The sequence below is a fragment of the Pseudophryne corroboree genome, chromosome 3 (assembly GCF_028390025.1).
Source record: "Pseudophryne corroboree isolate aPseCor3 chromosome 3, aPseCor3.hap2, whole genome shotgun sequence".
NCBI lineage: Eukaryota > Metazoa > Chordata > Amphibia > Anura > Myobatrachidae > Pseudophryne > Pseudophryne corroboree.
The window spans coordinates 425492822-425517794 of record NC_086446.1 but is presented as its reverse complement, the minus strand read 5'-3'; the positions used below and the strand labels follow the sequence as shown (position 1 = coordinate 425517794).

General features: G+C 49.3%; 1 protein-coding gene across 4 annotated transcripts in view; it reads left to right on the top strand.

Annotated features, from left to right (window-relative positions):
• Positions 1-24973, top strand: part of MYBL2 (MYB proto-oncogene like 2) — a 145138-nt gene that overhangs the window by 45215 nt on the left and 74950 nt on the right. For all 4 annotated transcript variants that reach the window (XM_063960288.1, XM_063960285.1, XM_063960286.1 and 1 more), the window contains exons 5-7: positions 206-426; positions 13247-13382; positions 13474-13698. In XM_063960288.1, coding sequence (XP_063816358.1) covers positions 206-426; positions 13247-13382; positions 13474-13698 — 582 coding nt within the window. The remainder of the gene's footprint in view (positions 1-205; positions 427-13246; positions 13383-13473; positions 13699-24973) is intronic.

Genomic DNA, 24973 nt, shown 5'->3' with positions numbered 1-24973 from the left:
ATCATGATATATGCCTAATAAACCATATCTCTAGCATCCTAATAACTTTCATGCGGAGTGGCGTAGCCTCTACCTTCTACGTCTGTGGGTTTATATGGATATATTGATCTAGATATCTTAAGAATAGCGATCATGACAATATTAATAGAAGAAAAATGTATACTGTTAATTTTATGTCAATATGTGAGCTGTAATGTGCCCTCAGGTAATTGAGCTGGTGAAGAAGTATGGAACCAAACACTGGACCCTCATTGCCAAACAACTAAAGGGCCGAATGGGTAAACAGTGCCGCGAGCGCTGGCACAATCACCTCAACCCAGAAGTGAAGAAGTCTTCATGGACCGAGGAGGAGGATCGCATTATTTGTCAGGCGCACAAACTCTTGGGCAACCGCTGGGCGGAAATAGCAAAGTTACTGCCTGGGAGGTAAGGGGCTGGCTTTAACCCTTTTGCGTTCGTGTGTTTTTTTTTTTTTTTTAACTAGTTATAAATTTCCCACACTGTAAATCTTGTAGCTGCGGGCTCTCATGTGTGACACGTTGGATGCAGACTTCTTGCACACACGGAAAGCAATCTCATAGATATTGCAGTGTGCACCTGCATCATAATGACTCTTAAACATAAGTAATCTGCATGGGGATGTTTATTAACCATTTACCTGGCGTACACGTATAGTTCTGGGTTACAACCGCAGCCAAGAGTGTGTTACATGACCAGGTTATATTCCGTATGTTGGTGCTGTCCCAGTGTCCCCAGTCTTTGGTGGAGGACTTCCTCCTGCTGCTGCAGCCCCCTGGGAGTGATGTTGCGGTTTGATGACGTCACACCCAAAATTGCGCCCCAGAATGCCGTGCAAGTGTCATTCTGGTGCGCATGCGCCTGAGCTATAAGTGCTAGGAGGGGATAACCTTACCTTACCCAGCATAACTATGTTGCTTGTGCAGTGATCAGCTGCAGCAGGAGCGACTTATCAGTCACCCCTTACCCACGCTCTGCTGTGCTTTGCAGTAAGGTGTGTGGGGGGAGGGGGGTGTGAGTAATAGAGGGATCATCTTTTGGCACCTGGGGTGAGTAGAGGGGTATATATCTTGCCCCCAATTTTTTTTTTTTTTTTTTTTTTTAAGGGGCAATCACTTACAAGGCAAAAACCATGCCTTGTAAGTGCCTCTTAAAAAGTCTGAGTTTGGCGTAGCGGGCGGAATTGCATCCCACCATTGGTTGGAAACTAAAAACAAATTGTTCCTGCAATCCATACAATCATCCCAGTTATAAGGAAGTGGAACTGGTATTCTGGATGTTGGTTACTTGGTAGTTCAGATAGTACAGATGTGTCCCCTCTCACCATTGCTACAGTCCCGTTAAACAGCCCCTCTAGTCGCACCTAGACATGAACGCATTTACTAATGCCGGGCCTCTCGTGTATTTTTTTTTTTTTGAGGACCCATCTGTACTCGGTCATTTTGTTTTCGATTTGTCATATAGTTGACGCCTCTATTTCTCTGGCAACCATAGCCTGATCAAGTTGGTTATAGGCAACTTAAGTATGGAAGTGCTATCTGTGCTTAATGATAGTTGTCAAAGAAAAATCATTCCGGCTTAGCTTTTTTTTCCTCCACGAGACTTCCTAGCAGAATGGGCTGAACCACCTACAATTTGTACCATTCTGTCTAGAGAGTGTCAGGATGGGCTTACACTGCTGCTAGTCCGTAACTTTTACTAACCGCACCTACTGCTGCAACCTGATCTACAGACTCTCCCAAATTAGTAACTGTCAATTGGGTACCAGATTAAATCTTTCACTGGCACTTTTAAGTGTACTGCTTGGTGTAACTGTAGAAAGTTTCCTAGTAACTGGTTGCTGGCTCTTAACCACATACTTTCTCTTCCTAGTGGATGCTGGGAACTCCGTAAGGACCATGGGGAATAGACGGGCTCCGCAGGAGACTGGGCACTCTATAAGAAAGATTTGGTACTATCTGGTGTGCACTGGCTCCTCCCTCTGCCCCTCCTCCAGACCTCAGTTAGATTTCTGTGCCCGGCCCGAGCTGGTTGCACACTAGGGGCTCTCCTGAGCTTCTAGAAAGAAAGTTTAAATTAGGTTTTTTATTTTACAGTGAGACCTGCTGGCAACAGGCTCACTGCATTGAGGGACTAAGGGGAGAAGAAGCGAACCTACCTGCTTGCAGCTAGCTTGGGCTTCTTAGGCTACTGGACACCATTAGCTCCAGAGGGATCGACCGCAGGACCCGTCCTTGGTGTTCGTTCCCGGAGCCGCGCCGCCGTCCCCCTTACAGAGCCAGAAGCATGAAGATGGTCCGGAAAATCGGCGGCAGAAGACTTCAGTCTTCACCAAGGTAGCGCACAGCACTGCAGCTGTGCGCCATTGCTCCTCATACACACTTCACACTCCGGTCACTGAGGGTGCAGGGCGCTGGGGGGGGGGGGGGGCGCCCTGAGCAGCAATAAAAACACCTTGGCTGGCAAAATAGCCACAATATATAGCCCCAGAGGCTATATATGTGGTAATTACCCCTGCCAGAATACAGAAAAAAGCGGGAGAAAAGTCAGCCGAAAAAGGGGCGGAGCCATCTCCCTCAGCACACCGGCGCCATTTTCTCTTCACAGTGTAGCTGGAAGACAGCTCCCCAGGCTCTCCCCTGTAGTTTTCAGGCTCAAAGGGTTAAAAGAGGGGGGGGGGGGCACTAAATTTAGGCGCAATATTGTGTATATAAGCAGCTATTGGGGAAAATTCACTCAGTGATGGTGTTTATCCCTACATTATATAGCGCTCCGGTGTGTGCTGGCATACTCTCTCTCTGTCTCTCCAAAGGGCTGTGTGGGGTCCTGTCCTCAGTCAGAGCATTCCCTGTGTGTGTGCGGTGTGTCGGTACGGCTGTGTCGACATGTTTGATTAGGAGGCTTATGTGGAGGCGGAGCAGATGCCGATAAATGAGATGTCGCCCCCTGTGGGCCGACACCAGAGTGGATGGATAGGTGGAAGGTATTAACCGACAGTGTCAACTCCTTACATAAAAGGCTGGATGACGTAACAGCTATGGGACAGCCGGCTTCTCAGCCCGCGCCTGCCCAGGCGTCTCAAAGGCCATCAGGGGCTTAAAAAGCCAGCTCCCTCAGATGGCAGACACAGATGTCGACACGGAGTCTGACTCCAGTGTCGACGAGGTTGAGACATATACACAATCCACTAGGAACATCCGTTACATGATCCCGGCAATAGAACATGTGTTACACATTTCTGACATTAACCCAAGTACCACTAAAAACAAAAAAGGGTTTTATGTGTGGGGAGAAAAAGCAGGCAGTGTTTTGTTCCCCCATCAAATGTGTGAATGATGTGTGAAAAAGCGTGGGTTCCCCCGATAAGAAACTGGTAATTTCTAAAAAGTTACTGATGGCGTACCCTTTCCCGCCAGAGGATAAGTTACGCTGGGAGATATCCCCTAGGGTGGATAAGGCGCTCACACGTTTGTCAAAAAAGGTGGCACTGCCGTCTTAGGATACGGCCACTTTGAAGGTACCTGCTGATAAATAGCAGGAGGCTATCCTGAAGTCTGTATTTACACACTCAGGTACTAGACTGAGACCTTCAGATAGTGCTGCTGCAGCGTGGTCTGTAACCCTTTCAAACAGGGATACTATTTTGCGAACATAAGACGTCGTCTTATATATGAGGGATGCACAGAGGGATATTTTGCCGGCTGGCATCCAGTATTATTGCAATGTCCATTCTGTCAGGAGGGTATTAGAGACCCGACACTGGACAGGTGATGCTGACTTTAAAAGGCACATAGAGCCTTATAAGCGTGAGGAATTGTTTGGGGATGGTCTCTGGGACCTCGTATCCACAGCAACAGCTGGGATGAAAATTTTTTACCTCAGGTTTCCTCACAGCCTAAGAAAAGCACTGTATTATCAGATACAGTCCTTTCGGCTTCAGAAAAGCAAGCGGGTCAAAGGCGCTTCCTTTCTGCACAGAGACGAGGGAAGAGGGAAAAAGCTGCACCAGTCAGCCAGTTCCCAGAATCAAAATTCTTCCCCCGCTTCCTGAGTCCACCGCATGACGCAGGGGCTCCACAGGCGTAGCCAGGTACGGTGGGGGGCGCCTCAAAAATTTCAGCGATCAGTGGGCTCGCTCACAGGTGGATCCCTGGATCCTTCAAGTAGTATCTCAGGGGTACAAGCTGGAATTCGAGGCGTCTCCCCCCCGCCGTTTCCTCAAATCTGCCTTGCCGACAACTCCCTCAGGCAGAGAGGCTGTGCTAGAGGCAATTCACAAGCTGTATTCCCAGCAGGTGATAGTCAAGGTGCCCCTACTTCAACAAGGACGGGGTTACTATTCCACACTGGTTGTGGTACCAAAACTGGACGGTTCGGTGAGACCCATTTTAAATTTGAAATCCTTGAACACATACATTAAAAAATTCAAGTCAAGATGGAATCGCTCAGGGCGGTTATTGCAAGCCTGGAGGAGGGGGATTACATGGTATCCCTGGACATCAAGGATGCTTACCTACATGTCCCCATTTACCATCCTCATCAGGAGTACCTCAGATTTGTGGTACAGGATTGCCATTACCAATTCCAAACACTGCCGTTTGGACTGTCCACGGCACCGAGGGTCTTTACCAAGGTAATGGCAGAAAGGATGATACTCCTTCGAAAAAAGGGAGTTTTAATTATCCCGTACTTGGACGATCTCCTTATAAAGGCGAGGTCCAAGGAGCAGTTGGTCGGAGTAGCACTATCTCGGGAAGTGCTACAACAGCACGGATGGATTCTATACATTCCAAAGTCACAGCTGGTTCCTACCACACGCCTACTGTTCCTGGGGATGGTTCTGGACACAGAACAGAAAAAAGTGTTTCTCCTGCAGGAGAAAGCCAAGGAGCTGTCATCTCTAGTCAGAGACCTCCTGAAACCAAAACAGGTATCGGTGCATCACTGCACACGAGTCCTGGGAAAAATGGTAGCTTCTTACGAAGAAAAATTCCATTCGGCAGGTTCCATACAAGAACCTTTTACTGGGACCTCTTGAACAAGTGGTCGGGATCGCATCTTCAGATGCATCGGCTGATAACCCTGGTCCTTGGAGACAGGGTTATCTCTACTGTGGTGGCTGCAGAGTGCTCATCTTCAAGAGGGCCGCAGATTCGGCATACAGGACTGGGTCCTGGTAACCACGGATGCCAGCCTTCGAGGCTGGGGGGCAGTCACACAGGGAAGAAACCTCCAAGGACTTTGGTCAAGTCAGGAGTCGTCCCTACACATAAATATTCTGGAACTGAGGGCCATTTACAATGCCCTAAGTCTGGCAAGGCCTCTGCTTCAAAACCAGCCGGTACTGATCCAATCAGACAACATCACGGCAGTCGCCCATGTAAACAGACAGGGCGGCACAAGAAGCAGGATGGCGATGGCAGAAGCCACAAGGATTCTCCGATGGGCGGAAAATCACGTCTTAGCACTGTCAGCAGTGTTCATTCCGGGAGTGGACAACTGGGAAGCAGACTTCCTCAGCAGACACGACCGACACCCGGGAGAGTGGGGACTTCATCCAGAAGTCTTCCAACTGTTGGTAAACCGTTGGGGAAAAGCCACAGGTGGTCATGATGGCGTCCCGCCTAAACAAAAAACTAGATATTGCGCCAGGTCAAGGGACCCTCAGGCAATAGCTGTGGACGCTCTAGTGACACCGTGGGTGTACCAGTCGGTTTGTGTGTTCCCTCCTCTGCCTCTCATACCAAGGGTACTGAGAATAATAAGAAAACGAGGAGGAAGAACGATACTCGTGGTTCCGGATGGGCCAAGAAGAGCTTGGTACCCAGAACTTACAGAAATAATATCAGAGGACCCATGGCCTCTACCGCTCAGACAGGATCTGCTACAGCAGGGGCCCTGTCTGTTCCAAGACTTACTGCGGCTGCGTTGGACGGCATGGCGGTTGAATTCCGGATCCTAAAGCAAAAGGGCATTCCGGAGGAATTCCTACGCTGATAAAAGCCAGGAAAGAAGTAACCGCAAACCATTATCACCGTATTTGGCGAAAATATGTTGCGTGGTGTGAGGCCAGGAAGGCCCCAACAGAGGAATTTCAGCTGGGTCGTTTTCTGCACTTCCTACAGTCGGGAGTGACTATGGGCCTAAAATTGGGTTACATTAAGGTCCAGATTTCGGCTCTGTCGATTTTCTTCCAGAAAGAACTGGCTTCACTGCCTGAAGTTCAGACTTTTGTAAAGGGAGTGCTACATATTCAGCCCCCTTTCTCTATCGTCCTAGTGGATGCTGGGGTTCCTGAAAGGACCATGGGGAATAGCGGCTCCGCAGGAGACAGGGCACAAAAAGTAAAGCTTTAGGATCAGGTGGTGTGCACTGGCTCCTCCCCCTATGACCCTCCTCCAAGCCTCAGTTAGATTTTTGTGCCCGGCCGAGAAGGGTGCAATCTAGGTGGCTCTCCTGAGCTGCTTAGAAAAGTTTAGCTTAGGTTTTTTTATTTTACAGTGAGTCCTGCTGGCAACAGGATCACTGCAACGAGGGACTTAGGGGAGAAGAAGTGAACTCACCTGCGTGCAGGATGGATTGGCTTCTTTGGCTACTGGACATTAGCTCCAGAGAGACGATTACAGGTACAGCCTGGATGGTCACCGGAGCCTCGCCGCCGGCCCCCTTGCAGATGCTGAAACGAGAAGAGGTCCAGAATCGGCGGCAGAAGACTCCTCAGTCTTCTTAAGGTAGCGCACAGCACTGCAGCTGTGCGCCATTTTCCTCTCAGCACACTTCACACGGCAGTCACTGAGGGTGCAGGGCGCTGGGAGGGGGGCGCCCTGGGAGGCAAATGAAAACCTTTTTTGGCTAAAAATACCTCACATATAGCCTCCGGGGGCTATATGGAGATATTTAACCCCTGCCAGAATCCGTTAAGAGCGGGAGACGAGGCCGCCGAAAAAGGGGCGGGGCCTATCTCCTCAGCACACAGCGCCATTTTCCCTCACAGAAAGGCTGGAGGGAAGGCTCCCAGGCTCTCCCCTGCACTGCACTACAGTAACAGGGTTAAAACAGAGAGGGGGGGCACTAATTTGGCGTTAGAAATATATAAAAAAGATGCTATAAGGGAAAACACTTATATAAGGTTGTCCCTATATAATTATAGCGTTTTTGGTGTGTGCTGGCAAACTCTCCCTCTGTCTCTCCAAAGGGCTAGTAGGTCCTGTCCTCTATCAGAGCATTCCCTGTGTGTGTGCTGTGTGTCGGTACGTGTGTGTCGACATGTATGAGGACGATGTTGGTGAGGAGGCGGAGCAATTGCCTGTAATGGTGATGTCACTCTCTAGGGAGTCGACACCGGAATGGATGGCTTATTTAGGGAATTACGTGATAATGTCAACACGCGCCAAGGTCGGTTGACGACATGAGACGGCCGACAAACAATTAGTACCGGTCCAGACGTCTCAAAAACACCGTCAGGGGTTTTAAAACGCCCGTTTACTTTAGTCGGTCGACACAGACACAGACAGGGACACTGAATCCAGTGTCGACGGTGAATAAACAAACGTATTCCTTATTAGGGCCACACGTTAAGGGCAATGAAGGAGGTGTTACATATTTCTGATACTACAAGTACCACAAAAGAGGGTATTATGTGGGATGTGAAAAAACTACCGTAGTTTTTCCTGAATCAGATAAATTAAATGAAGTGTGTGATGATGCGTGGGTTCCCCCCGATAGAAAATATGGGCGTTATACCCTTTCCCGCCAGAAGTTAGGGCGCGTTGGGAAACACCCCTTAGGGTGGATAAGGCGCTCACACGCTTATCAGAACAAGTGGCGGTACCGTCTATAGATAGGGCCGTCCTCAAGGAGCCAGCTGACAGGAGGCTGGAAAAATATCATAAAAAGTATATACACACATACTGGTGTTATACTGCGACCAGCGATCGCCTCAGCCTGGATGTGCAGAGCTGGGGTGGCTTGGTCGGATTCCCTGACTAAAAATATTGATACCCTTGACAGGGACAGTATTTTATTGACTATAGAGCATTTAAAGGATGTATTTCTATATATGCGAGATGCACAGAGGGATATTTGCACTCTGGCATCAAGAGTAAGTGCGATGTCCATATCTGCCAGAAGATGTTTATGGACACGACAGTGGTCAGGTGATGCAGATTCCAAACGGCACAAAGGTGTATTGCCGTATAAAGGAAGAGGAGTTATTTGGGGTCGGTCCATCGGACCTGGTGGCCACGGCAACTGCTGGAAAATCCACCGTTTTTACCCTAAGTCACATCTCTGCAGAAAAAGACACCGTCTTTTCAGCTTCAGTCCTTTCGTCCCTATAAGAGTCATATCTGCCCAGGGATAGAGGAAAGGGAAGAAGACTGCAGCAGGCAGCCCATTCCCAGGAACAGAAGCGTTCCACCGCTTCTGACAAGCTCTCAGCATGACGCTGAGACCGTACAGGACCCCTGGATCCTACAAGTAGTATCCCAGGGGTACAGTTTGGAATGTCGAGACGTTTCCCCTGCGCAGGCTCCTGAAGTCTGCTTTACCAAGGTCTCCCTCCGACAAGGAGGCAGTATGGGAAAAAATTCACGAGCTGTATTCCCAGCAGGTGATAATTAAATTACCCCTCCTACAACAAGAAAAGGGGTATTATTCCACACTATATTGTGGTACTGAAGCCAGAAGGCTAGGTGAGACCTATTCTAAATCTAAAAAAAAAAAATTTGAACACTTACAAAGGTTCAAATCAAGATGGAGTCACTCAGAGCAGTGATAACGAACCGGGAAGAAGGGGACTATCTGGTGTCCCGAGACATCAGGGATGCTTACCTCCATGTCCCAAATTTGCTCTTATCACTAAGGGTACCTGAGGTTCGTGGTACAGAACTGTCACTATCAGTTTCAGACGCTGCCGTTTGGCCGAAATGATGGTTCTTCTTCGAAGAAAAGGCGTCTTAATTATCCCTTACTTGGACGATCTCCTGATAAGGGCAAAGTCCAGGGAACAGTTGGAGGTCGGAGTAGCACTATCTCGGATACTGTTACAACAGCAGGGGTGGATTCTAAATATTCCAAAATCGCAGCTGATCCCGACAACAAGTCTCCTGTGCTTAGGGATGATTCTGGACACAGTCCAGAAAAAGGTGTTTCTCCCGGAAGAGAAAGCCAGGGAGTTATCCGAGCTAGTCAGGAACCTCCTAAAATCAGTGCATCATTGCACAAGGGCCATGGTAAAAAAAATGGTGACTTCCTTCGAAGCAATTCCAGTCGGCAGATTTCATGCAAGAACTTTTCAGTGGGATCTGCTGGACAAATGGTCCGGATCGCATCTTCAGATGCATCAGCGGATAACCCTATATCCAAGGACAAGGGTGTCTCTCCTGTGGTGGTTACAGAGTGCTCATCTTCTAGAGGGCCGCAGATTCGGCATTCAGTTTTGGATGTTGGTGACCACGGAGGCCAGCCCGAGAGGCTGGGGAGCAGTCACACAAGGAAAAAATTTCCAGGGAGTGTGATCAAGTCTGGAGATTTTTCTCCACATAAATATAGCTAAGGGTAAAATTATAATGCTCTAAGCTTAGCAAGACCTCTGCTTCAAGGTCAGCCGGTATTGATCCAGTGGGATAAAACATCACGGCAGTCGCCCACGTAAATAGACAGGGCGGCACAAGAAGCAGGAGGGCAGTGGCAAAAACTGCAAGGACTTTTCGCTGGGCGGAAAATCATGTGATAGCACTGTCAGCAGTGTTTCATTCCGGGAATGGAAACTGGGAAGCAGACTTCCTCAGTAGGCACGACCTCCACCCGGCAGAGTGGGAACTTCATGGGGAAGTTTTCCACATAATTGTAAACCGTTGGGAATTACCAAAGGTGGACATGATGGCGTCCCGTCTGAACAAAAAACGGGACAGGTATTGCGCCAGGTTAAGAGACCCTCAGGCAATAGCTGTGGACGTTCTAGTAACACCGTGGGTGTACCAGTCGGTGTATGTGTTCCATCCTCTGCTTTTCATACCTAAGGTACTGAGAATTATAAGACGTAGAGGAGTAAGAACTATACTCATGGCTCCGGATTGGCCAAGAAGGACTTGGTACCCGGAACTTCAAGAGATGCTCACAGAGGACTTATGGCCTCTGCCGCTAAGAAGGGACTTGTTTCAGCAAGTACCGTGTCTGTTCCAAGACTTACCGCAGCTGCGTTTGACGGCATGGCGGTGGAACGCCGGATCCTAAGGGAAAAGGCATTCAGGAAGAGGTCATTCCTACCCTGGTCAAAGCCAGAAAGGAGGTGACCGCACAACATTATCACCACATGTGGCGAAAATATGTTGCGTGGTGTGAGGCCAGGAAGGCCCCACGAAGAAATTTCAACTCGGTCGATTCCTGCATTTCTTGCAAACAGGAGTGTCTATGGGCCTCAAATTGGGGTCCATTAAGGTTCAAATTTCGGCCCTGTCGATTTTTCTTCCAGAAAGGCTTCAGTTCCTGAAGTCCAGAAGTTTGTCAAGGGAGTATTGCATATACAACCCCCTTTTGTGCCTCCAGTGGCACTGTGGGATCTCAACGTAGTTCTGGGATTCCTCAAAACACATTGGTTTAAAACCAGTCAAATCTGTGGATTTGAAGCATCTCACATGAAAAGTGAACATGCTCTTGGACCTGGCCTGGACCAGGCGAGTGTCAAATTGGTGGTTTTTTTCTCAAAAAAGCCCATATCTGTTTGTCCATTCGGACAGGGCAGAGCTGCGGACTCGTCCCCAGTTCTCTCCCTAAGGTGGTGTCAGTGTTTCACCTGAACCAGCTTATTGGGGTGTCTTGCGCCTACTAGGGACTTGGAGGACTCCAAGTTGCTAGATGTGGTCAGGGCCCTGAAAATATAGGTTCCAGGACGGCTGGAGTCAGGAAAACTGACTTGCTGTTATCCTGTATGCACCCAACAAACTGGGTGCTCTTGCTTTTAAGCAGACTTTTGCTAGTTGGATGTGTAATACAATTCAGCTTGCACATTCTGTGGCAGGCCTGCCACAGCCAAAATATGTAAATGCCCATTCCACAAGGAAGGTGGGCTCATCTTGGGCGGCTGCCCGAGGGGTCTCGGCTTTACAACTTTGCCGAGCGGCTATTTAGTCAGGGGCAAACACGTTTGTAAAATCCTACAAATTTGATACCCTGGCTAAGGAGGACCTGGAGTTCTCTCATTCGGTGCTGCAGAGTCATCCGCACTCTCCCGCCCGTTTGGGAGCTTTGGTATAATCCCCATGGTCCTTTCAGGAACCCCAGCATCCACTAGGACGATAGAGAAAATAAGAATTTACTTACCGATAATTCTATTTCTCGGAGTCCGTAGTGGATGCTGGGCGCCCATCCCAAGTGCGGATTATCTGCATTACTTGTACATAGTTACAAAAATCGGGTTATTATTGTTGTGAGCCATCCTTTCAGAGGCTCCGCTGTTATCATACTGTTAACTGGGTTCAGATCACAGGTTGTACAGTGTGATTGGTGTGGCTGGTATGAGTCTTACCCGGGATTCATAAATCCTTCCTTATTGTGTACGCTCGTCCGGGCACAGTACCTAACTGAGGCTTGGAGGAGGGTCATAGGGGGAGGAGCCAGTGCACACCACCTGATCCTAAAGCTTTACTTTTTGTGCCCTGTCTCCTGCGGAGCCGCTATTCCCCATGGTCCTTTCAGGAACCCCAGCATCCACTACGGACTCCGAGAAATAGAATTATCGGTAAGTAAATTCTTATTTTTGTGCCTCCTGTGGCACCGTGGGATCTCAACGTGGTGTTGAGTTTCCTGAAATCACATTGGTTTGAGACACTTAAAACTGTGGATCTGAAATATCTCAGGTGGAAAGTGGTCATGTTATTGGCCTTGGCTTTGGCCAGGCGTGTGTCAGAATTGGCGGCTTTTCATGTAAAAGCCCTTATCTGATTTTCCATATGGATAGGGCAGAATTGAGGACTCGTCCCCAGTTTCTCCCTAAGGTGGTATCAGCTTTTCACTTGAACCAACCTATTGTAGTGCCTGCGGCTACTAGGGACTTGGAAGATTCCAAGTTACTGGACGTAGTCAGGGCCTTAAGAAATTATATTTCCAGGTCGGCTGGAGTCAGGAAAACTGACTCACTTCTTATCCTGTAGGCACCCAACAAAATAGGTGCTCCTGCTTCTAAGCAGACTATTGCTCGCTGAATTTGTAGCACAATTCAGCTGGAGCATTTTGCGGCTGGATTGCCGCATCCTAAATCAGTAAAAGCCCATTCCACGAGGAAGGTGGGCTCATCTTGGGCAGCTGCCCGAGGGGTCTCGGCTTTACAACTTTGCCGAGCTGTAACTTGGTCAGGGGCAAACACGTTTGCTAAATTCTACAATTTGATACCCTGGCTGAGAAGGACCTTGAGTTCTCTCATTCGGTGCTGCAGAGTCATCCGCACTCTCCCGCCCGTTTAAGAGCTTTGGTATAATCCCCATGGTCCTTACGGAGTTCCCAGTATCCACTAGGACGTCAGAGAAAATAAGATTTTACTCACCGGTAAATCTATTTCTCGTAGTCCGTAGTGGATGCTGGGCGCCCATCCCAAGTGCGTATTGTCTGCAATACTTGTATATAGTTATTGCCTAACTAAAGGGTTATTGTTGAGCCATCTGTTGAGAGGCTCTGTTATATTTCATACTGTTAACTGGGTATAGTATCACAAGTTATACGGTGTGATTGGTGTGGCTGGTATGAGTCTTACCCGGGATTCAAAATCCTTCCTTATTGTGTCAGCTCTTCCGGGCACAGTATCCTAACTGAGGTCTGGAGGAGGGGCATAGAGGGAGGAGCCAGTGCACACCAGATAGTACCAAATCTTTCTTATAGAGTGCCCAGTCTCCTGCGGAGCCCGTCTATTCCCCATGGTCCTTACGGAGTTCCCAGCATCCACTACGGACTACGAGAAATAGATTTACCGGTGAGTAAAATCTTATTTTAGGAATGCAGGCAGAGTATTTTATTCTGGTCAACCTAGAATGGAAGGATTACAGAAGTATCTGTAGGTCACAGGATTACAGCAGATAATAGGCGTCTTGGAAGTCAATCTAGGAAAACTTGGAATTATTGCTTATTTGTATTCTTTTAAAGAGATGATACACATCAATGAGAGGGACAGTCGATTAGGTGTGGTATTGTACTGTACTGAATGTGTTTCCCTTAAATTAGCTCTTTTCCTCCACAGAACTGACAATGCTGTGAAGAATCACTGGAACTCAACAATCAAGCGGAAGGTTGAGACCAGCGGTTATCTGAATGGCAGTAAAATTAGTGTCTCAGAGGAAAAAGAGGATCGTGCTTACCAAGCTGCTGTATCACAGGTAAATTTACAGTTTTAAGAGACCAATTCATTTTGTTCTGGTTCATTTGGAACTACTTACCATTAAGTATGTTCCTCTGTATATTTGACAGACCGATTTGCAAGAAAAGGTTGATGTAGTAGAGAACATTCCTACCTCTGACATAATGGAAGTAAAAATAACGGAGGTAAAGTCGGAGCAGCAAAGTGAAGGAGAGGATGAAGATAGTGCACAGTCCAGTCCTTCCTCAGCGGTTGCTTCGGTGAGCTCTGGTCCAGAGAAATGGATGGTGGAGTACATCAATTACCTGGTGCCAAACACAGACATGATTGAGTCGGTAAGTAGCAAGTGTACAGCTCCCCATTTTCCAAGCAAGTGCAATAAAGTGAGTCATTACCTGCAGTGAGTTTTTTCTTCTGCAGAAAGACTTGTCATACTATGTATCAACAGGCATATTCTAGAAGACTATTTTGTAATAAGAAGGCCGTTCGTATTAAACCATGATTTATTAAAATATCATCAATTAAGATTTGGCATTCTCAGCAAGTCCCTGGAGCAGGTAGGCAAGGAACACATGGCCGTTGAAGCTTCGGTATGTTTATTTCTCTTACGTCCTAGAGGATGCTGGGGTCCACATTAGTACCATGCGGTATAGACTGGTCCACTAGGAGCCATTGGCACTTTAAGAGTTTGAGAGTGTGGGCTCGCTCCTCCCTCTATGCCCCTCCTACCAGACTCAGTTTAGAAAATGTGCCCAGAGGAGCCGGTCACAGCTAGGGGAGCTCTCCTGAGCTTTTCTAGTAAAAGTTATTTTTAGAGTTTGTTATTTTTACAGGAGGCTGTCTGCAACAGCCTGCCTGCAGCGAGGGACTAAGGTGGGGAGCGATGTCCACCCAGCGGGTTCTGAGCCACTGACTCCGCTGACTGGACACTGAGCTCCAGAGGGGTCGGATCGGTCTCCGCCACAGGGGACCCCTCGCCCCAGCAGCATGCTGCAACCCCTTACAGACGCTGAAGAAGTGGTGAGTGAGTCACCCCTCCTCCCCTCCCCCCTAGCAAGCGGGGGGCCGGTGTGAAGATGGCGGCAACGGGGAGGGAGCGCATTACTAACTGCGCTCCTGGGAAGGTCCAGAGGCGCGCAGAGCGGTGAGGGGTGCCCTGGGCCAGCGCTTACCCCCACACTGGTCAGCAAGTCTGTCGGGGTCCGCGGATCTCAGCCAGCAAGTTTCCTCAGGCCAGTATAAACGTTGAAAAGCGGGAAGACAGCGCCATTAAGGGGGTGGAGCTTCTCAGAGCGGACCCAGCAGCGTTCCAGCGCCATTTTCCTGCCTGCACAACGCTGGATGAAAGATCAGGTCCCTCCACAGCAGCTCCATCTGTCTGTACACTGTACCAGGGGGTTGTAGAAGGGAGGGAAGGCTGTAAAACGACTGTCTCCTATTAAGGTACACAGTCTGCGCTGGTAAGGGGTTGCCTTTTACTAAAAGTGCTGTATTGTGGGTTGGCTCTGATCTGTGTCTGCCTTTCTTTAAGGGGGGTCCCCCGGGGGGGGGGGGGGGGTCCCCCAAGAAAGGCAAGGTGTGGAGTGTTTGGTGGTCTCCTTTAGCTATGTCCAGGGACAATGTGTCATATGCTGCAGAGGATTTATCCTCCCAGGATGATCCTATTCCATGTAATCAGGCTAGCACAGATTCCAGCAAGGGAACCAGAGTGGTTTTCCTCTGTCAAAACTTGGATTTCTCAGATTTCTGACAGGGTTGCTAGTAATGATTCTGCAACCCAGGTATTACAGAGCTCTATGGCTGTATGGCCTGTGTCTGGTACCTCAGGACATCCCGCTATACACCCCCACAATCGTGCGCTTGTGCATGTCACACAAGACGACACTGATACAGATTCTGACACTACAGACGGTGATGGGGATGTGTTGCGGGGGTCTGCGTCTCTTGCAAGGGGGGCGCAATTGTTGATAGAGGCTATCAGGGATGTGTTAAATGTTAATGATACCACACCTGAGCAGGTTGAGGAGGCTTTTTGCACTGAAAATAAAAAAGCCTCTCTAACCTTCCCTGCGTCAAAGGAGTTTAATGCTATATTTGAAAAAGCATGGGAAAACCCTGAGAAAAGGTTCCAGATCCCTAAAAGGGTTCAGGTGGCTTTTCCTTTCCCTGAGGAGGATAGGAATAAGTGGGAAAACCCTCCGATTGTTGACTCATCTGTGTCCAGACTCTCAAAGAAGGTGGTTTTGCCTGTTCCGGGATCTACCGCCTTAGAGGAGTCGGCAGATAGAAAGATTAATAACATGCTTAAATCAGGGGCCATATTACGTCCCGCTGTTGCTAGTGCATGGATTGCAAAAGCAATAGTGAAGTGGTTGGCTACCTTTCTTGAAGATTTGGATACGATGGATAGGGATGACGTTGCATTATATTTACGCAACATACATGATTTTGCAGGTTTTATGGTAGAATCCATGAAAGACCTGGGTTCCATGGCTGCGGGAATTTCTTCCATGTCTGTTTCAGCTCGTCAGGGGCTATGGCTGTGCCAGTGGTCGGCCGACGCGGAATCCGGAAGAAGTGTGGAGTCGCTACCCTATACAGGTCAGGCTCTCTTTGGGGAAGCTCTAGACGCGTGGATATCCACCGCTACAGCGGGTAAGTCTCAGTTTCTTCCCTCAGCAGCACCTGCTCCAAAGAAACTCTTCAGCTGCACCGCAGTCCTTTCTGCCTAACAAGCCTAGAAAGGCCAGAACATCCAATACCTTCTTTAGGGGAGGTCGGGTTGAGTCCAAGAAACCTGCCGCTGCAGGTTCCCAGGAACAAATGCTTGCTTCGGGTACCCCAAAGTCCTCCGCATGACGGTGGACTGCACACCCCGGTGGTGGGGCCAGTGGGAGCGAGACTCAGACATTTCAGTCATGTCTGGGCATCGTCCAGCCTGGATCCCTTTGTCTCGGGGATGCAGGCTGGAATTTCAAAGTCTCCCTCCTCATCGCTTTTTCAAGTCGGGCTTACCAACTCTGTTGGAGGACAGCACAGTACTTCAAGACGCTGTCCAAAAGCTGGTAGAGGCACAGGTCATTATGCTGGTACCACCTCACATGTTGACCAAAGGTTACTATTCAAACCTTTTCGTGGTACCGAAACCGGATGGTTCGGTCAGGCCCATTCTGAACCTAAAATCATTGAACCCCTTTCTAAAGGAGTTCAAGTTCAAGATGGAGTCTCTCAGGGCAGTGATATCAGGTCTGGAAGAGGGGGAATTCCTGGTGTCACTGGATATCAAGGATGTGTACCTTCACATTCCGATCTGGCTGCCGCATCAGGCTCATCTCCGTTTATCATTGCTGGACTGTCATTTTCAGTTCCAGGCCCTGCCATTCGGCCTCTCCACAGCACCGAGGGTGTTTACCAAGGTGATAGCGGAAATGGTGATACTCCTCCACAAGCAGGGTGTGAACATCTTTCCATATCTGGACGATCTCCTGATAAAGGCATCGTCAAAGGAGAAGCTGCTGCAGTCCATTGTTCTCACAACGCGACTGCTCCAGAGTCACGGTTGGATTCTGAACTTTCCAAAATCACATTTGGAACCAACCCAGAGATTGTAATTTCTGGGCAAAAGGTGTGGGTGATCCAAGCCATGGTCTGGGATGTCTTGAAGCCACCCTGGGTGTCGGTTCATCAATGCATTCGCCTATTGGGAAAGATGGTGGCCTCTTAAGAGGCTCTCCAGTACGGGAGGTTCCATGCTCGGACCTTCCAACTGGATGTCCTGGACAACTGGTCGGGATCTCACCTCCACATGCACCAGAGAATTTGTCTGTTGCCAAAGGCGAGGATTTCACTACTCTGGTGGCTCCAATTGCCTCACCTCCTGGAAGGCTGCAGGTTCGGGATTCAGGACTGGGTCCTTTTGACAACGGATGCGAGCCTCAGGGGCTTGGGGGGCAGTCACTCAAGGAGTAACCTTCCAAGGATGGTGGTCTAGCCTGGAAGCCGGCCCGCCCATCAACATTCTGGAACTAAGAGCCGTCTACAACGGTCTTCTTCAGGCGGCCCCTCTTCTGAGAAATCGGGCCATTCAAGTGCAGTCGGACAACGTAACAACAGTGGCTTACATAAACCGACAGGGCTGAACGAAGAGCAGAGCGGCAATGTCGGAGGTGACAAGAATACTCCTCTGGACAGAAAAGCATGCGTTGGTGCTGTCAGCCATCTTCATTCCGGGAGTACACAACTGGGAAGTAGACTTCCTCAGCAGACACGATCTCCATCCAGGAGAGTGGGGACTCCGTCCGGAGGTGTTCAAGGAAATAACAGATCTTTGGGGCTTACCCCAAATAGACATGATGGCCTCTCGCCTCAACAAGAAGCTTCAGCGTTATTGTTCCAGGTTGAGGGACCCAAAGGCAGTGGCAGTGGACACCCTGGTGTCTCCGTGGGTGTTCCAGTCAGTGTACGTGTTTCCACCACTCCCACTCATCCCAAGAATCCTAAAGCTCATAAGGTGAACATTTGTTCAAGCGATAGTAATTGCCCCAGACTGGCCAAGAAGGGCTTGGTACGCGGACCTTCTGAATCTACTGCAAGAAGAGCAGAGGCCTCTTCCTCTTCGGGAGGACCTGCTGCAGCAGGGGGCGTTCGCCTGTCAAGACTTACCGCGGCTACGTTTGACGGCATGGAAGTTGAGCGCCTAATACTTGCTCGGAAGGGCATTCCGAAGAAGGTTATTCCTACCCTCATACAGGCTAGGAAAGGGGTAACGTCTAAACATTACCATCGTATTTGGAAGAAATATATCTCTTGATGGGAGTCCAAGAAGTTTCCTACGGTGGAGTTTCAACTGGGACGTTTCCTTCTTCCTGCAAGGAAGGAATGGATATGGGTCTGCGGTTGGGATCTGTGAAGGTCCAGATTTCAGCCCTATCCATTTTCTTTCATGAACAATTGGCTGCCCTCCCTGAGGTTCAGACCTTTTTGAAGGGAGTTCTGCATATCCAACCTCTCATTGTACCGCCTACGGCGCCTTGGTACCTTAGTGGTGTTGCAGTTCCTCCAGTCAGATTTGGTTTGAGCCTCTACAGGAGGTAGAGCTCAAATTTCTTACATGGAAGGCGGTCACTTTGTTGGCCTTAGCTTCTGCTAGACGTGTGTCTGAGCTGGGGGCTTTATCTTGTAAAAGCCCTTACTTGATCTTCCACGAAGATAGAGCTGAGCTCCGGACTCGTCAGCAGTTTCTTCCGAACGTTGTGTCGGCATTTCCTATCAACCAACCTATTGTGGTGCCAGTGGCTACTGACTCCTCAATTACTTCAAAGTCCTTGTATGTCGTAAGGGCACTGAAGATATATGTGAAGAGAACTTCTCGTCACAGAAAGTCGGACTCTGTCCTGTATGATCCCAAGAAGATTGGGTGTCCTGCTTCTAAGCAGACGATCTCTCGCTGGATCAGGTTCACTATCTAGCACGCTTATTCTACGGCAGGACTGCCGTGTCCAAAATCTGTTAAGGCCCACTCTACTCGTAAGGTGGGGTCTTCCTGGGCTGCTGCCCGGGGTGTCTCGGCAGTACAACTTTGCCGAGCTGCAATTTGGTCTGGGTCGAACATGTTTGCAAAGTTTTACAAGTTCGATACTTTGACTGAACTTCGGATCATCAGATGCCAATCAGTTCTGCAGGAGCCTCCGCGCTCTACCTCCCGTTCTGGGAGCTTTGGTACATCCCCATGGTACTAATGTGGACCCCAGCATCCTCTAGGATGTAAGAGAAAATAGGATTTTGGTACCTACCGGTAAATCCTTTTCTCGTAGTCCGTAGAGGATGCTGGGCGCCTGCCAAGCGCTTCGTTTTCCTGCAAATGTTATTTGTCAGTACAACTTCGTTTTAGTTGAGTACTGCATTGTTACTTGGTAAGTAATGTTTCAGCTGTTGCTGAGTAGTTCAAGCTAGTTGACTTGACGTGCCTTGTATGTGTGAGCTGGTATGAATCTCACCACTGTCTGTGTTTAATCCTTCTCTTGAAGTATGTAGTCTCCTCGGGCACAGTTTCTAGACTGAGTATGGTAGGAGGAGCCAGCCCACACTCAAACTCTTAAAGTGCCAATGGCTCCTGGTGGACCCGTCTATACCCCATGGTACTAATGTGGACCCCAGCATCCTCTACGGACTATGAGAAAAGGATATACCGGTAGGTACCAAAATCCTATTTTTCTGGGGAATGGCTCCTTGGGGTTGCATTGAATACCTGGATTTCCAAAGTTATGCCTGGGAAATCCACGTTTCTTCCCTCTGGGGCCCTGCCGTCAAGACGCTCCTTTCCGGGGCAGTCGGTACAGTCCTTTCGATCTCTCAGATTTCGATCTAAGGCCAATGCAACTAGAGGCAGCAGGGGTAAGTGCAGAAAGCCTTCAAGCATCCGTACTCGGGACCATTCCACAGCTTCTGCTTCCGCTAAGGGCTCAGCATGACGGTACACACCCACCCTGAGGGGATCTCGAGGTGGGAACTCGACTGCGTCACTTCAGCTGCGTCTGGGAGACTTCCTGCCAGGATACCTGGGTCAGAGATCTCGTTTCTGAAGGCTACAAGTTGGAGTTCGACAGTGCTCCTCCCTAACGATTTTTCAAATCAAGCTTACCAGCTTTGGAGGTTATGCAAGTTACGTTGCAACAGGCCATCCAAAAGTTGGTCCAGTCCCATGTCATTGTTCCGGTACCAATACCGCAATGCGGCGCGGGGTTATACTACAACCTGTTTGTGGTGCCGAAACCAGACTGTTCGGTAAGACCCATTTTGAATCTAAAATCCTTGAATCCTTATTTGAAGGTTTCAAAATGGAATACCTGCGAGCAGTGATTGAGGGCCTAGCAGAACAGGAATTTATGGTCTCTTTGGATATCAAGGACGCCTACCTCCATATTCCGATTTGGCCGCCTCATCAGGTGTACCTGCGGTTTGCCCTGCTGGATGATCACTTCCAATTCCAGGCACTGCCTGTCCACAGCCCCGAGGGTTATCACGAAGGTGATGGCGGCGATTATGTTCCAACTCCGGGTCCAGTGGGTCAATGTTGTCCCTTGGGACAGAAAAAAAGATTTTCATCCGCACCAGAGACAGTACTGTTAATTTCTCTGACGTCCTAGTGGATGCTGGGAACTCCGTAAGGACCATGGGGAATAGCGGCTCCGCAGGAGACTGGGCACAAAAAGTAAAAGCTTTAGACTAGCTGGTGTGCACTGGCTCCTCCCCCTATGACCCTCCTCCAAGCCTCAGTTAGATTTTTGTGCCCGAACGAGAAGGGTGCAAGCTAGGTGGCTCTCCTGAGCTGCTTAGAAGTAAAAGTTTAAATAGGTTTTTTATTTTCAGTGAGTCCTGCTGGCAACAGGCTCACTGCATCGTGGGACTAAGGGGAGAAGAAGCGAACTCACCTGACTGCAGAGTGGATTGGGCTTCTTGGCTACTGGACATTCGCTCCAGAGGGACGATCACAGGTTCAGCCTGGATGGGTCCCGGAGCCGCGCCGCCGGCCCCCTTACAGAGCCAGAAGAGCGAAGAGGTCCGGAGAAAGCGGCGGCAGAAGACGTTCCGCTCTTCAAATAAGGTAGCGCACAGCACTGCAGCTGTGCGCCATTGCTCTCAGCACACTTCACACTCCGGTCACTGAAGGTGCAGGGCGCTGGGGGGGAGCGCCCTGAGACGCAATAAAAACGATATAAAAACCTTATATGGCTAAAAAATGCATCACATATAGCTCCTGGGCTATATGGATGCATTTATCCCCTGCCAGTTTCCTGAAAAAAGCGGGAGAAAAGGCCGCCGTGAAGGGGGCGGAGCCTTTCTCCTCAGCACACAAGCGCCATTTTCTTTCACAGCTCCGCTGGAAGGACGGCTCCCTGACTCTCCCCTGCAGACTACACTACAGAAACAGGGTAAAACAAGAGAGGGGGGGCACTATTGGCAGCTAATATATAATACAGCAGCTATAAAGGGAGTAACACTTATATAAGGTTATCCCTGTATGTATGTATATGTATATCTATATCTATCGCTCTGGTGTGTGCTGGCAAACTCTCCCTCTGTCTCCCCAAAGGGCTAGTGGGGTCCTGTCCTCTATCAGAGCATTCCCTGTGTGTGTGCTGGGTGTCGGTACGATTGTGTCGACATGTATGAGGAGGAAAATGATGTGGAAGCAGAGCAATTGCCTGTGTTAGTGATGTCACCCCCTAGGGAGTCGACACCTGACTGGATGGTAGTAATTAAAGAATTACGTGACAATGTCAGCACTTTGCAAAAAAACTGTTGACGACATGAGACAGCCGACAAATCAATTAGTGCCTGTTCAGGCGTCTCAGACACCGTCAGGGGCGCTAAAACGCCCGTTACCTCAGATGGTCGACACAGACCCTGACACGGATACTGAATCCAGTGTCGACGGTGACGAGACAAACGTAATGTCCAGTAGGGCCACACGTTACATGATCACGGCAATGAAGGAGGCATTGAACATTTCTGACACTACAAGTACCACAAAAAAGGGTATTATGTGGGGTGTGAAAAAACTACCAGTAGTTTTTCCTGAGTCAGATGAATTAAATGAGGTGTGTGATAAAGCGTGGGTTTCCCCTGATAAAAAACTGCTGATTTCTAATAAATTATTGGCACTATACCCTTTCCCGCCAGAGGTTAGGGCACGTTGGGAAACACCCCCTAGGGTAGATAAGGCGCTCACACGCTTATCAAAACAAGTGGCGTTACCGTCTCCTGATACGGCCGCTCTCAAGGAACCAGCTGATAGAAGGCTGGAAAATATCTTAAAAGGTATATACACACATACCGGTGTTATACTGCGACCAGCGATCGCCTCAGCCTGGATGTGCAGCGCTGGAGTGGCTTGGTCGGATTCCCTGACTGAAAATATTGATACCCTGGATAGGGACAGTATATTATTAACTATAGAGCATTTAAAGGATGCATTACTATATATGCGAGATGCACAGAGGGATATTTGCACCCTGGCATCTAGAGTAAGTGCGATGTCCATTTCTGCCAGAAGAACGTTATGGACGCGACAGTGGTCAGGTGATGCGGATTCCAAACGACATATGGAAGTATTGCCGTATAAAGAGTTATTTGGGGTCGGTCTATCGGACCTGGTGGCCACGGCAACGGCTGGAAAATCCACCTTTTTACCCCAGGTCACCTCTCAGCAGAAAAAGACAGTCTTTTCAAACCCAGTCCTTCCGTCCCTATAAGGGCAAGAGGGAAAAAGGCCGCTCATTCCTGCCCCGGGGCAGAGGAAGGGGAAAAAGACTGCACCATGCAGCCTCTTCCCAGGAGCAGAAGCCCTCCCCCGCTTCTGCCAAGTCCTCAGCATGACGCTGGGGCTCTGCAAATAGACTCGGGCACGGTTGGGGGCCGTCTCAAGAATTTCAGCGCGCAGTGGGCTCACTCGCAAGTGGACCCCTGGATCCTGCAGGTAGTATCACAGGGGTACAAATTGGAATTCGAGACGTCTCCCCCTCGCCGGTTCCTGAAGTCTGCTCTACCAACGTCTCCCTCCGACAGGGAGGCAGTATTGGAAGCTATTCACAAGCTGTATTCCCAGCAGGTGATAATCAAGGTGCCCCTCCTACAACAGGGAAAGGGGTATTATTCCACGCAGTTTGTGGTACCGAAGCCGGACGGTTCGGTGAGACCAATTTTAAATCTAAAATCTTTGAACACTTACATAAAAAGGTTCAAATTCAAGATGGAGTCACTCAGAGCAGTGATAGCGAACCTGGAAGAAGGGGACTATATGGTATCTCTAGACATCAAGGATGCTTATCTCCATGTCCCAATCTACCCTTCTCACCAAGGGTACCTCAGGTTTGTGATACAAAACTGTCATTATCAGTTTCAGACGCTGCCGTTTGGATTGTCCACGGCACCACGGGTCTTTACCAAGGTAATGGCCGAAATGATGATTCTTCTTCGAAGAAAAGGCGTATTAATTATCCCTTACTTGGACGATCTCCTGATAAGGGCAAGGTCCAGGGAACAGTTAGAGGTCGGAGTAGCACTATCTCAGGTAGTGCTACGTCAGCACGGGTGGATTCTAAATATCCCAAAATCACAGCTGATTCCAACAACACGTCTACTGTTCCTAGGGATGATTCTGGACACAGTCCAGAAAAAGGTGTTTCTCCCGGAGGAGGCGGCCAGGGAGTTATCAGAGCTAGTCAGGAACCTCCTAAAACCAGGACAAGTGTCAGTGCACGAGAGTCCTGGGAAAAATGGTGGCTTCTTACGAAGCGATTCCATTCGGAAGATTCCATGCAAGAACTTTTCAGTGGGATCTGCTGGACAAATGGTCCGGATCGCATCTTCAGATGCATCAGCGGATAACCCTATCTCCAAGGACAAGGGTATCTCTCCTGTGGTGGTTACAGAAGGCTCATCTTCTAGAGGGCCGCAGATTCGGCATTCAGGATTGGATGCTGGTAACCACGGATGCCAGCCTGAGAGGCTGGGGAGCAGTCACACAGGGAAGAAATTTCCAGGGCTTGTGGTCAAGCATGGAAACGTCTCTTCACATAAATATCCTAGAGCTAAGGGCCATTTACAATGCCCTAAGTCAAGCAAGGCCTCTGCTTCAGGGTCAACCGGTATTGATCCAGTCGGACAACATCACGGCTGTCGCCCACGTAAACAGACAGGGCGGCACAAGAAGCAGGAGGGCAATGGCAGAAGCTGCAAGGATTCTCCGCTGGGCGGAAAATCATGTGATAGCACTGTCAGCAGTGTTCATTCCGGGAGTGGACAACTGGGAAGCAGACTTCCTCAGCAGACACGACCTCCACCCGGGGGAGTGGGGACTTCATCCAGAAGTCTTCCAAGTGATTGTAAACCGTTGGGAAAAACCAAAGGTGGACATGATGGCGTCCCGTCTCAACAAGAAACTGGACAGATATTGCGCCAGGTCAAGGGACCCTCAGGCAATAGCGGTGGACGCTCTGGTAACTCCGTGGGTTTTCCAGTCGGTATGTGTTCCCTCCTCTTCCTCTCATACCAAAAGTACTGAGAATCATAAGAAGGAGAGGAGTAAGAACGATACTCGTGGCTCCTGATTGGCCAAGAAGAACTTGGTACCCGGAGCTGCAAGAGATGCTCACGGAGGACCCGTGGCCTCTACCTCTAAGGAAGGACCTGCTCCAGCAGGGACCTTGTCTGTTCCAAGACTTACCGCGGCTGCGTTTGACGGCATGGCGGTTGAACGCCGGATCCTGAAGGAAAAAGGCATTCCAGATGAAGTCATCCCTACCCTGATCAAGGCCAGGAAGGATGTAACTGCAAAACATTATCATCGCATTTGGCGAAAATATGTTGCGTGGTGTGAGGCCAAGAAGGCCCCTACGGAGGAATTTCAACTGGGTCGTTTCCTACATTTCCTGCAAGCAGGATTGTCTATGGGCCTAAAATTAGGATCCATTAAGGTTCAAATTTCGGCCCTGTCGATCTTCTTCCAGAAAGAACTGGCTTCAGTGCCTGAAGTTCAGACGTTTGTCAAAGGGGTACTGCATATACAGCCTCCTTTTGTGCCTCCAGTGGCACCTTGGGATCTCAATG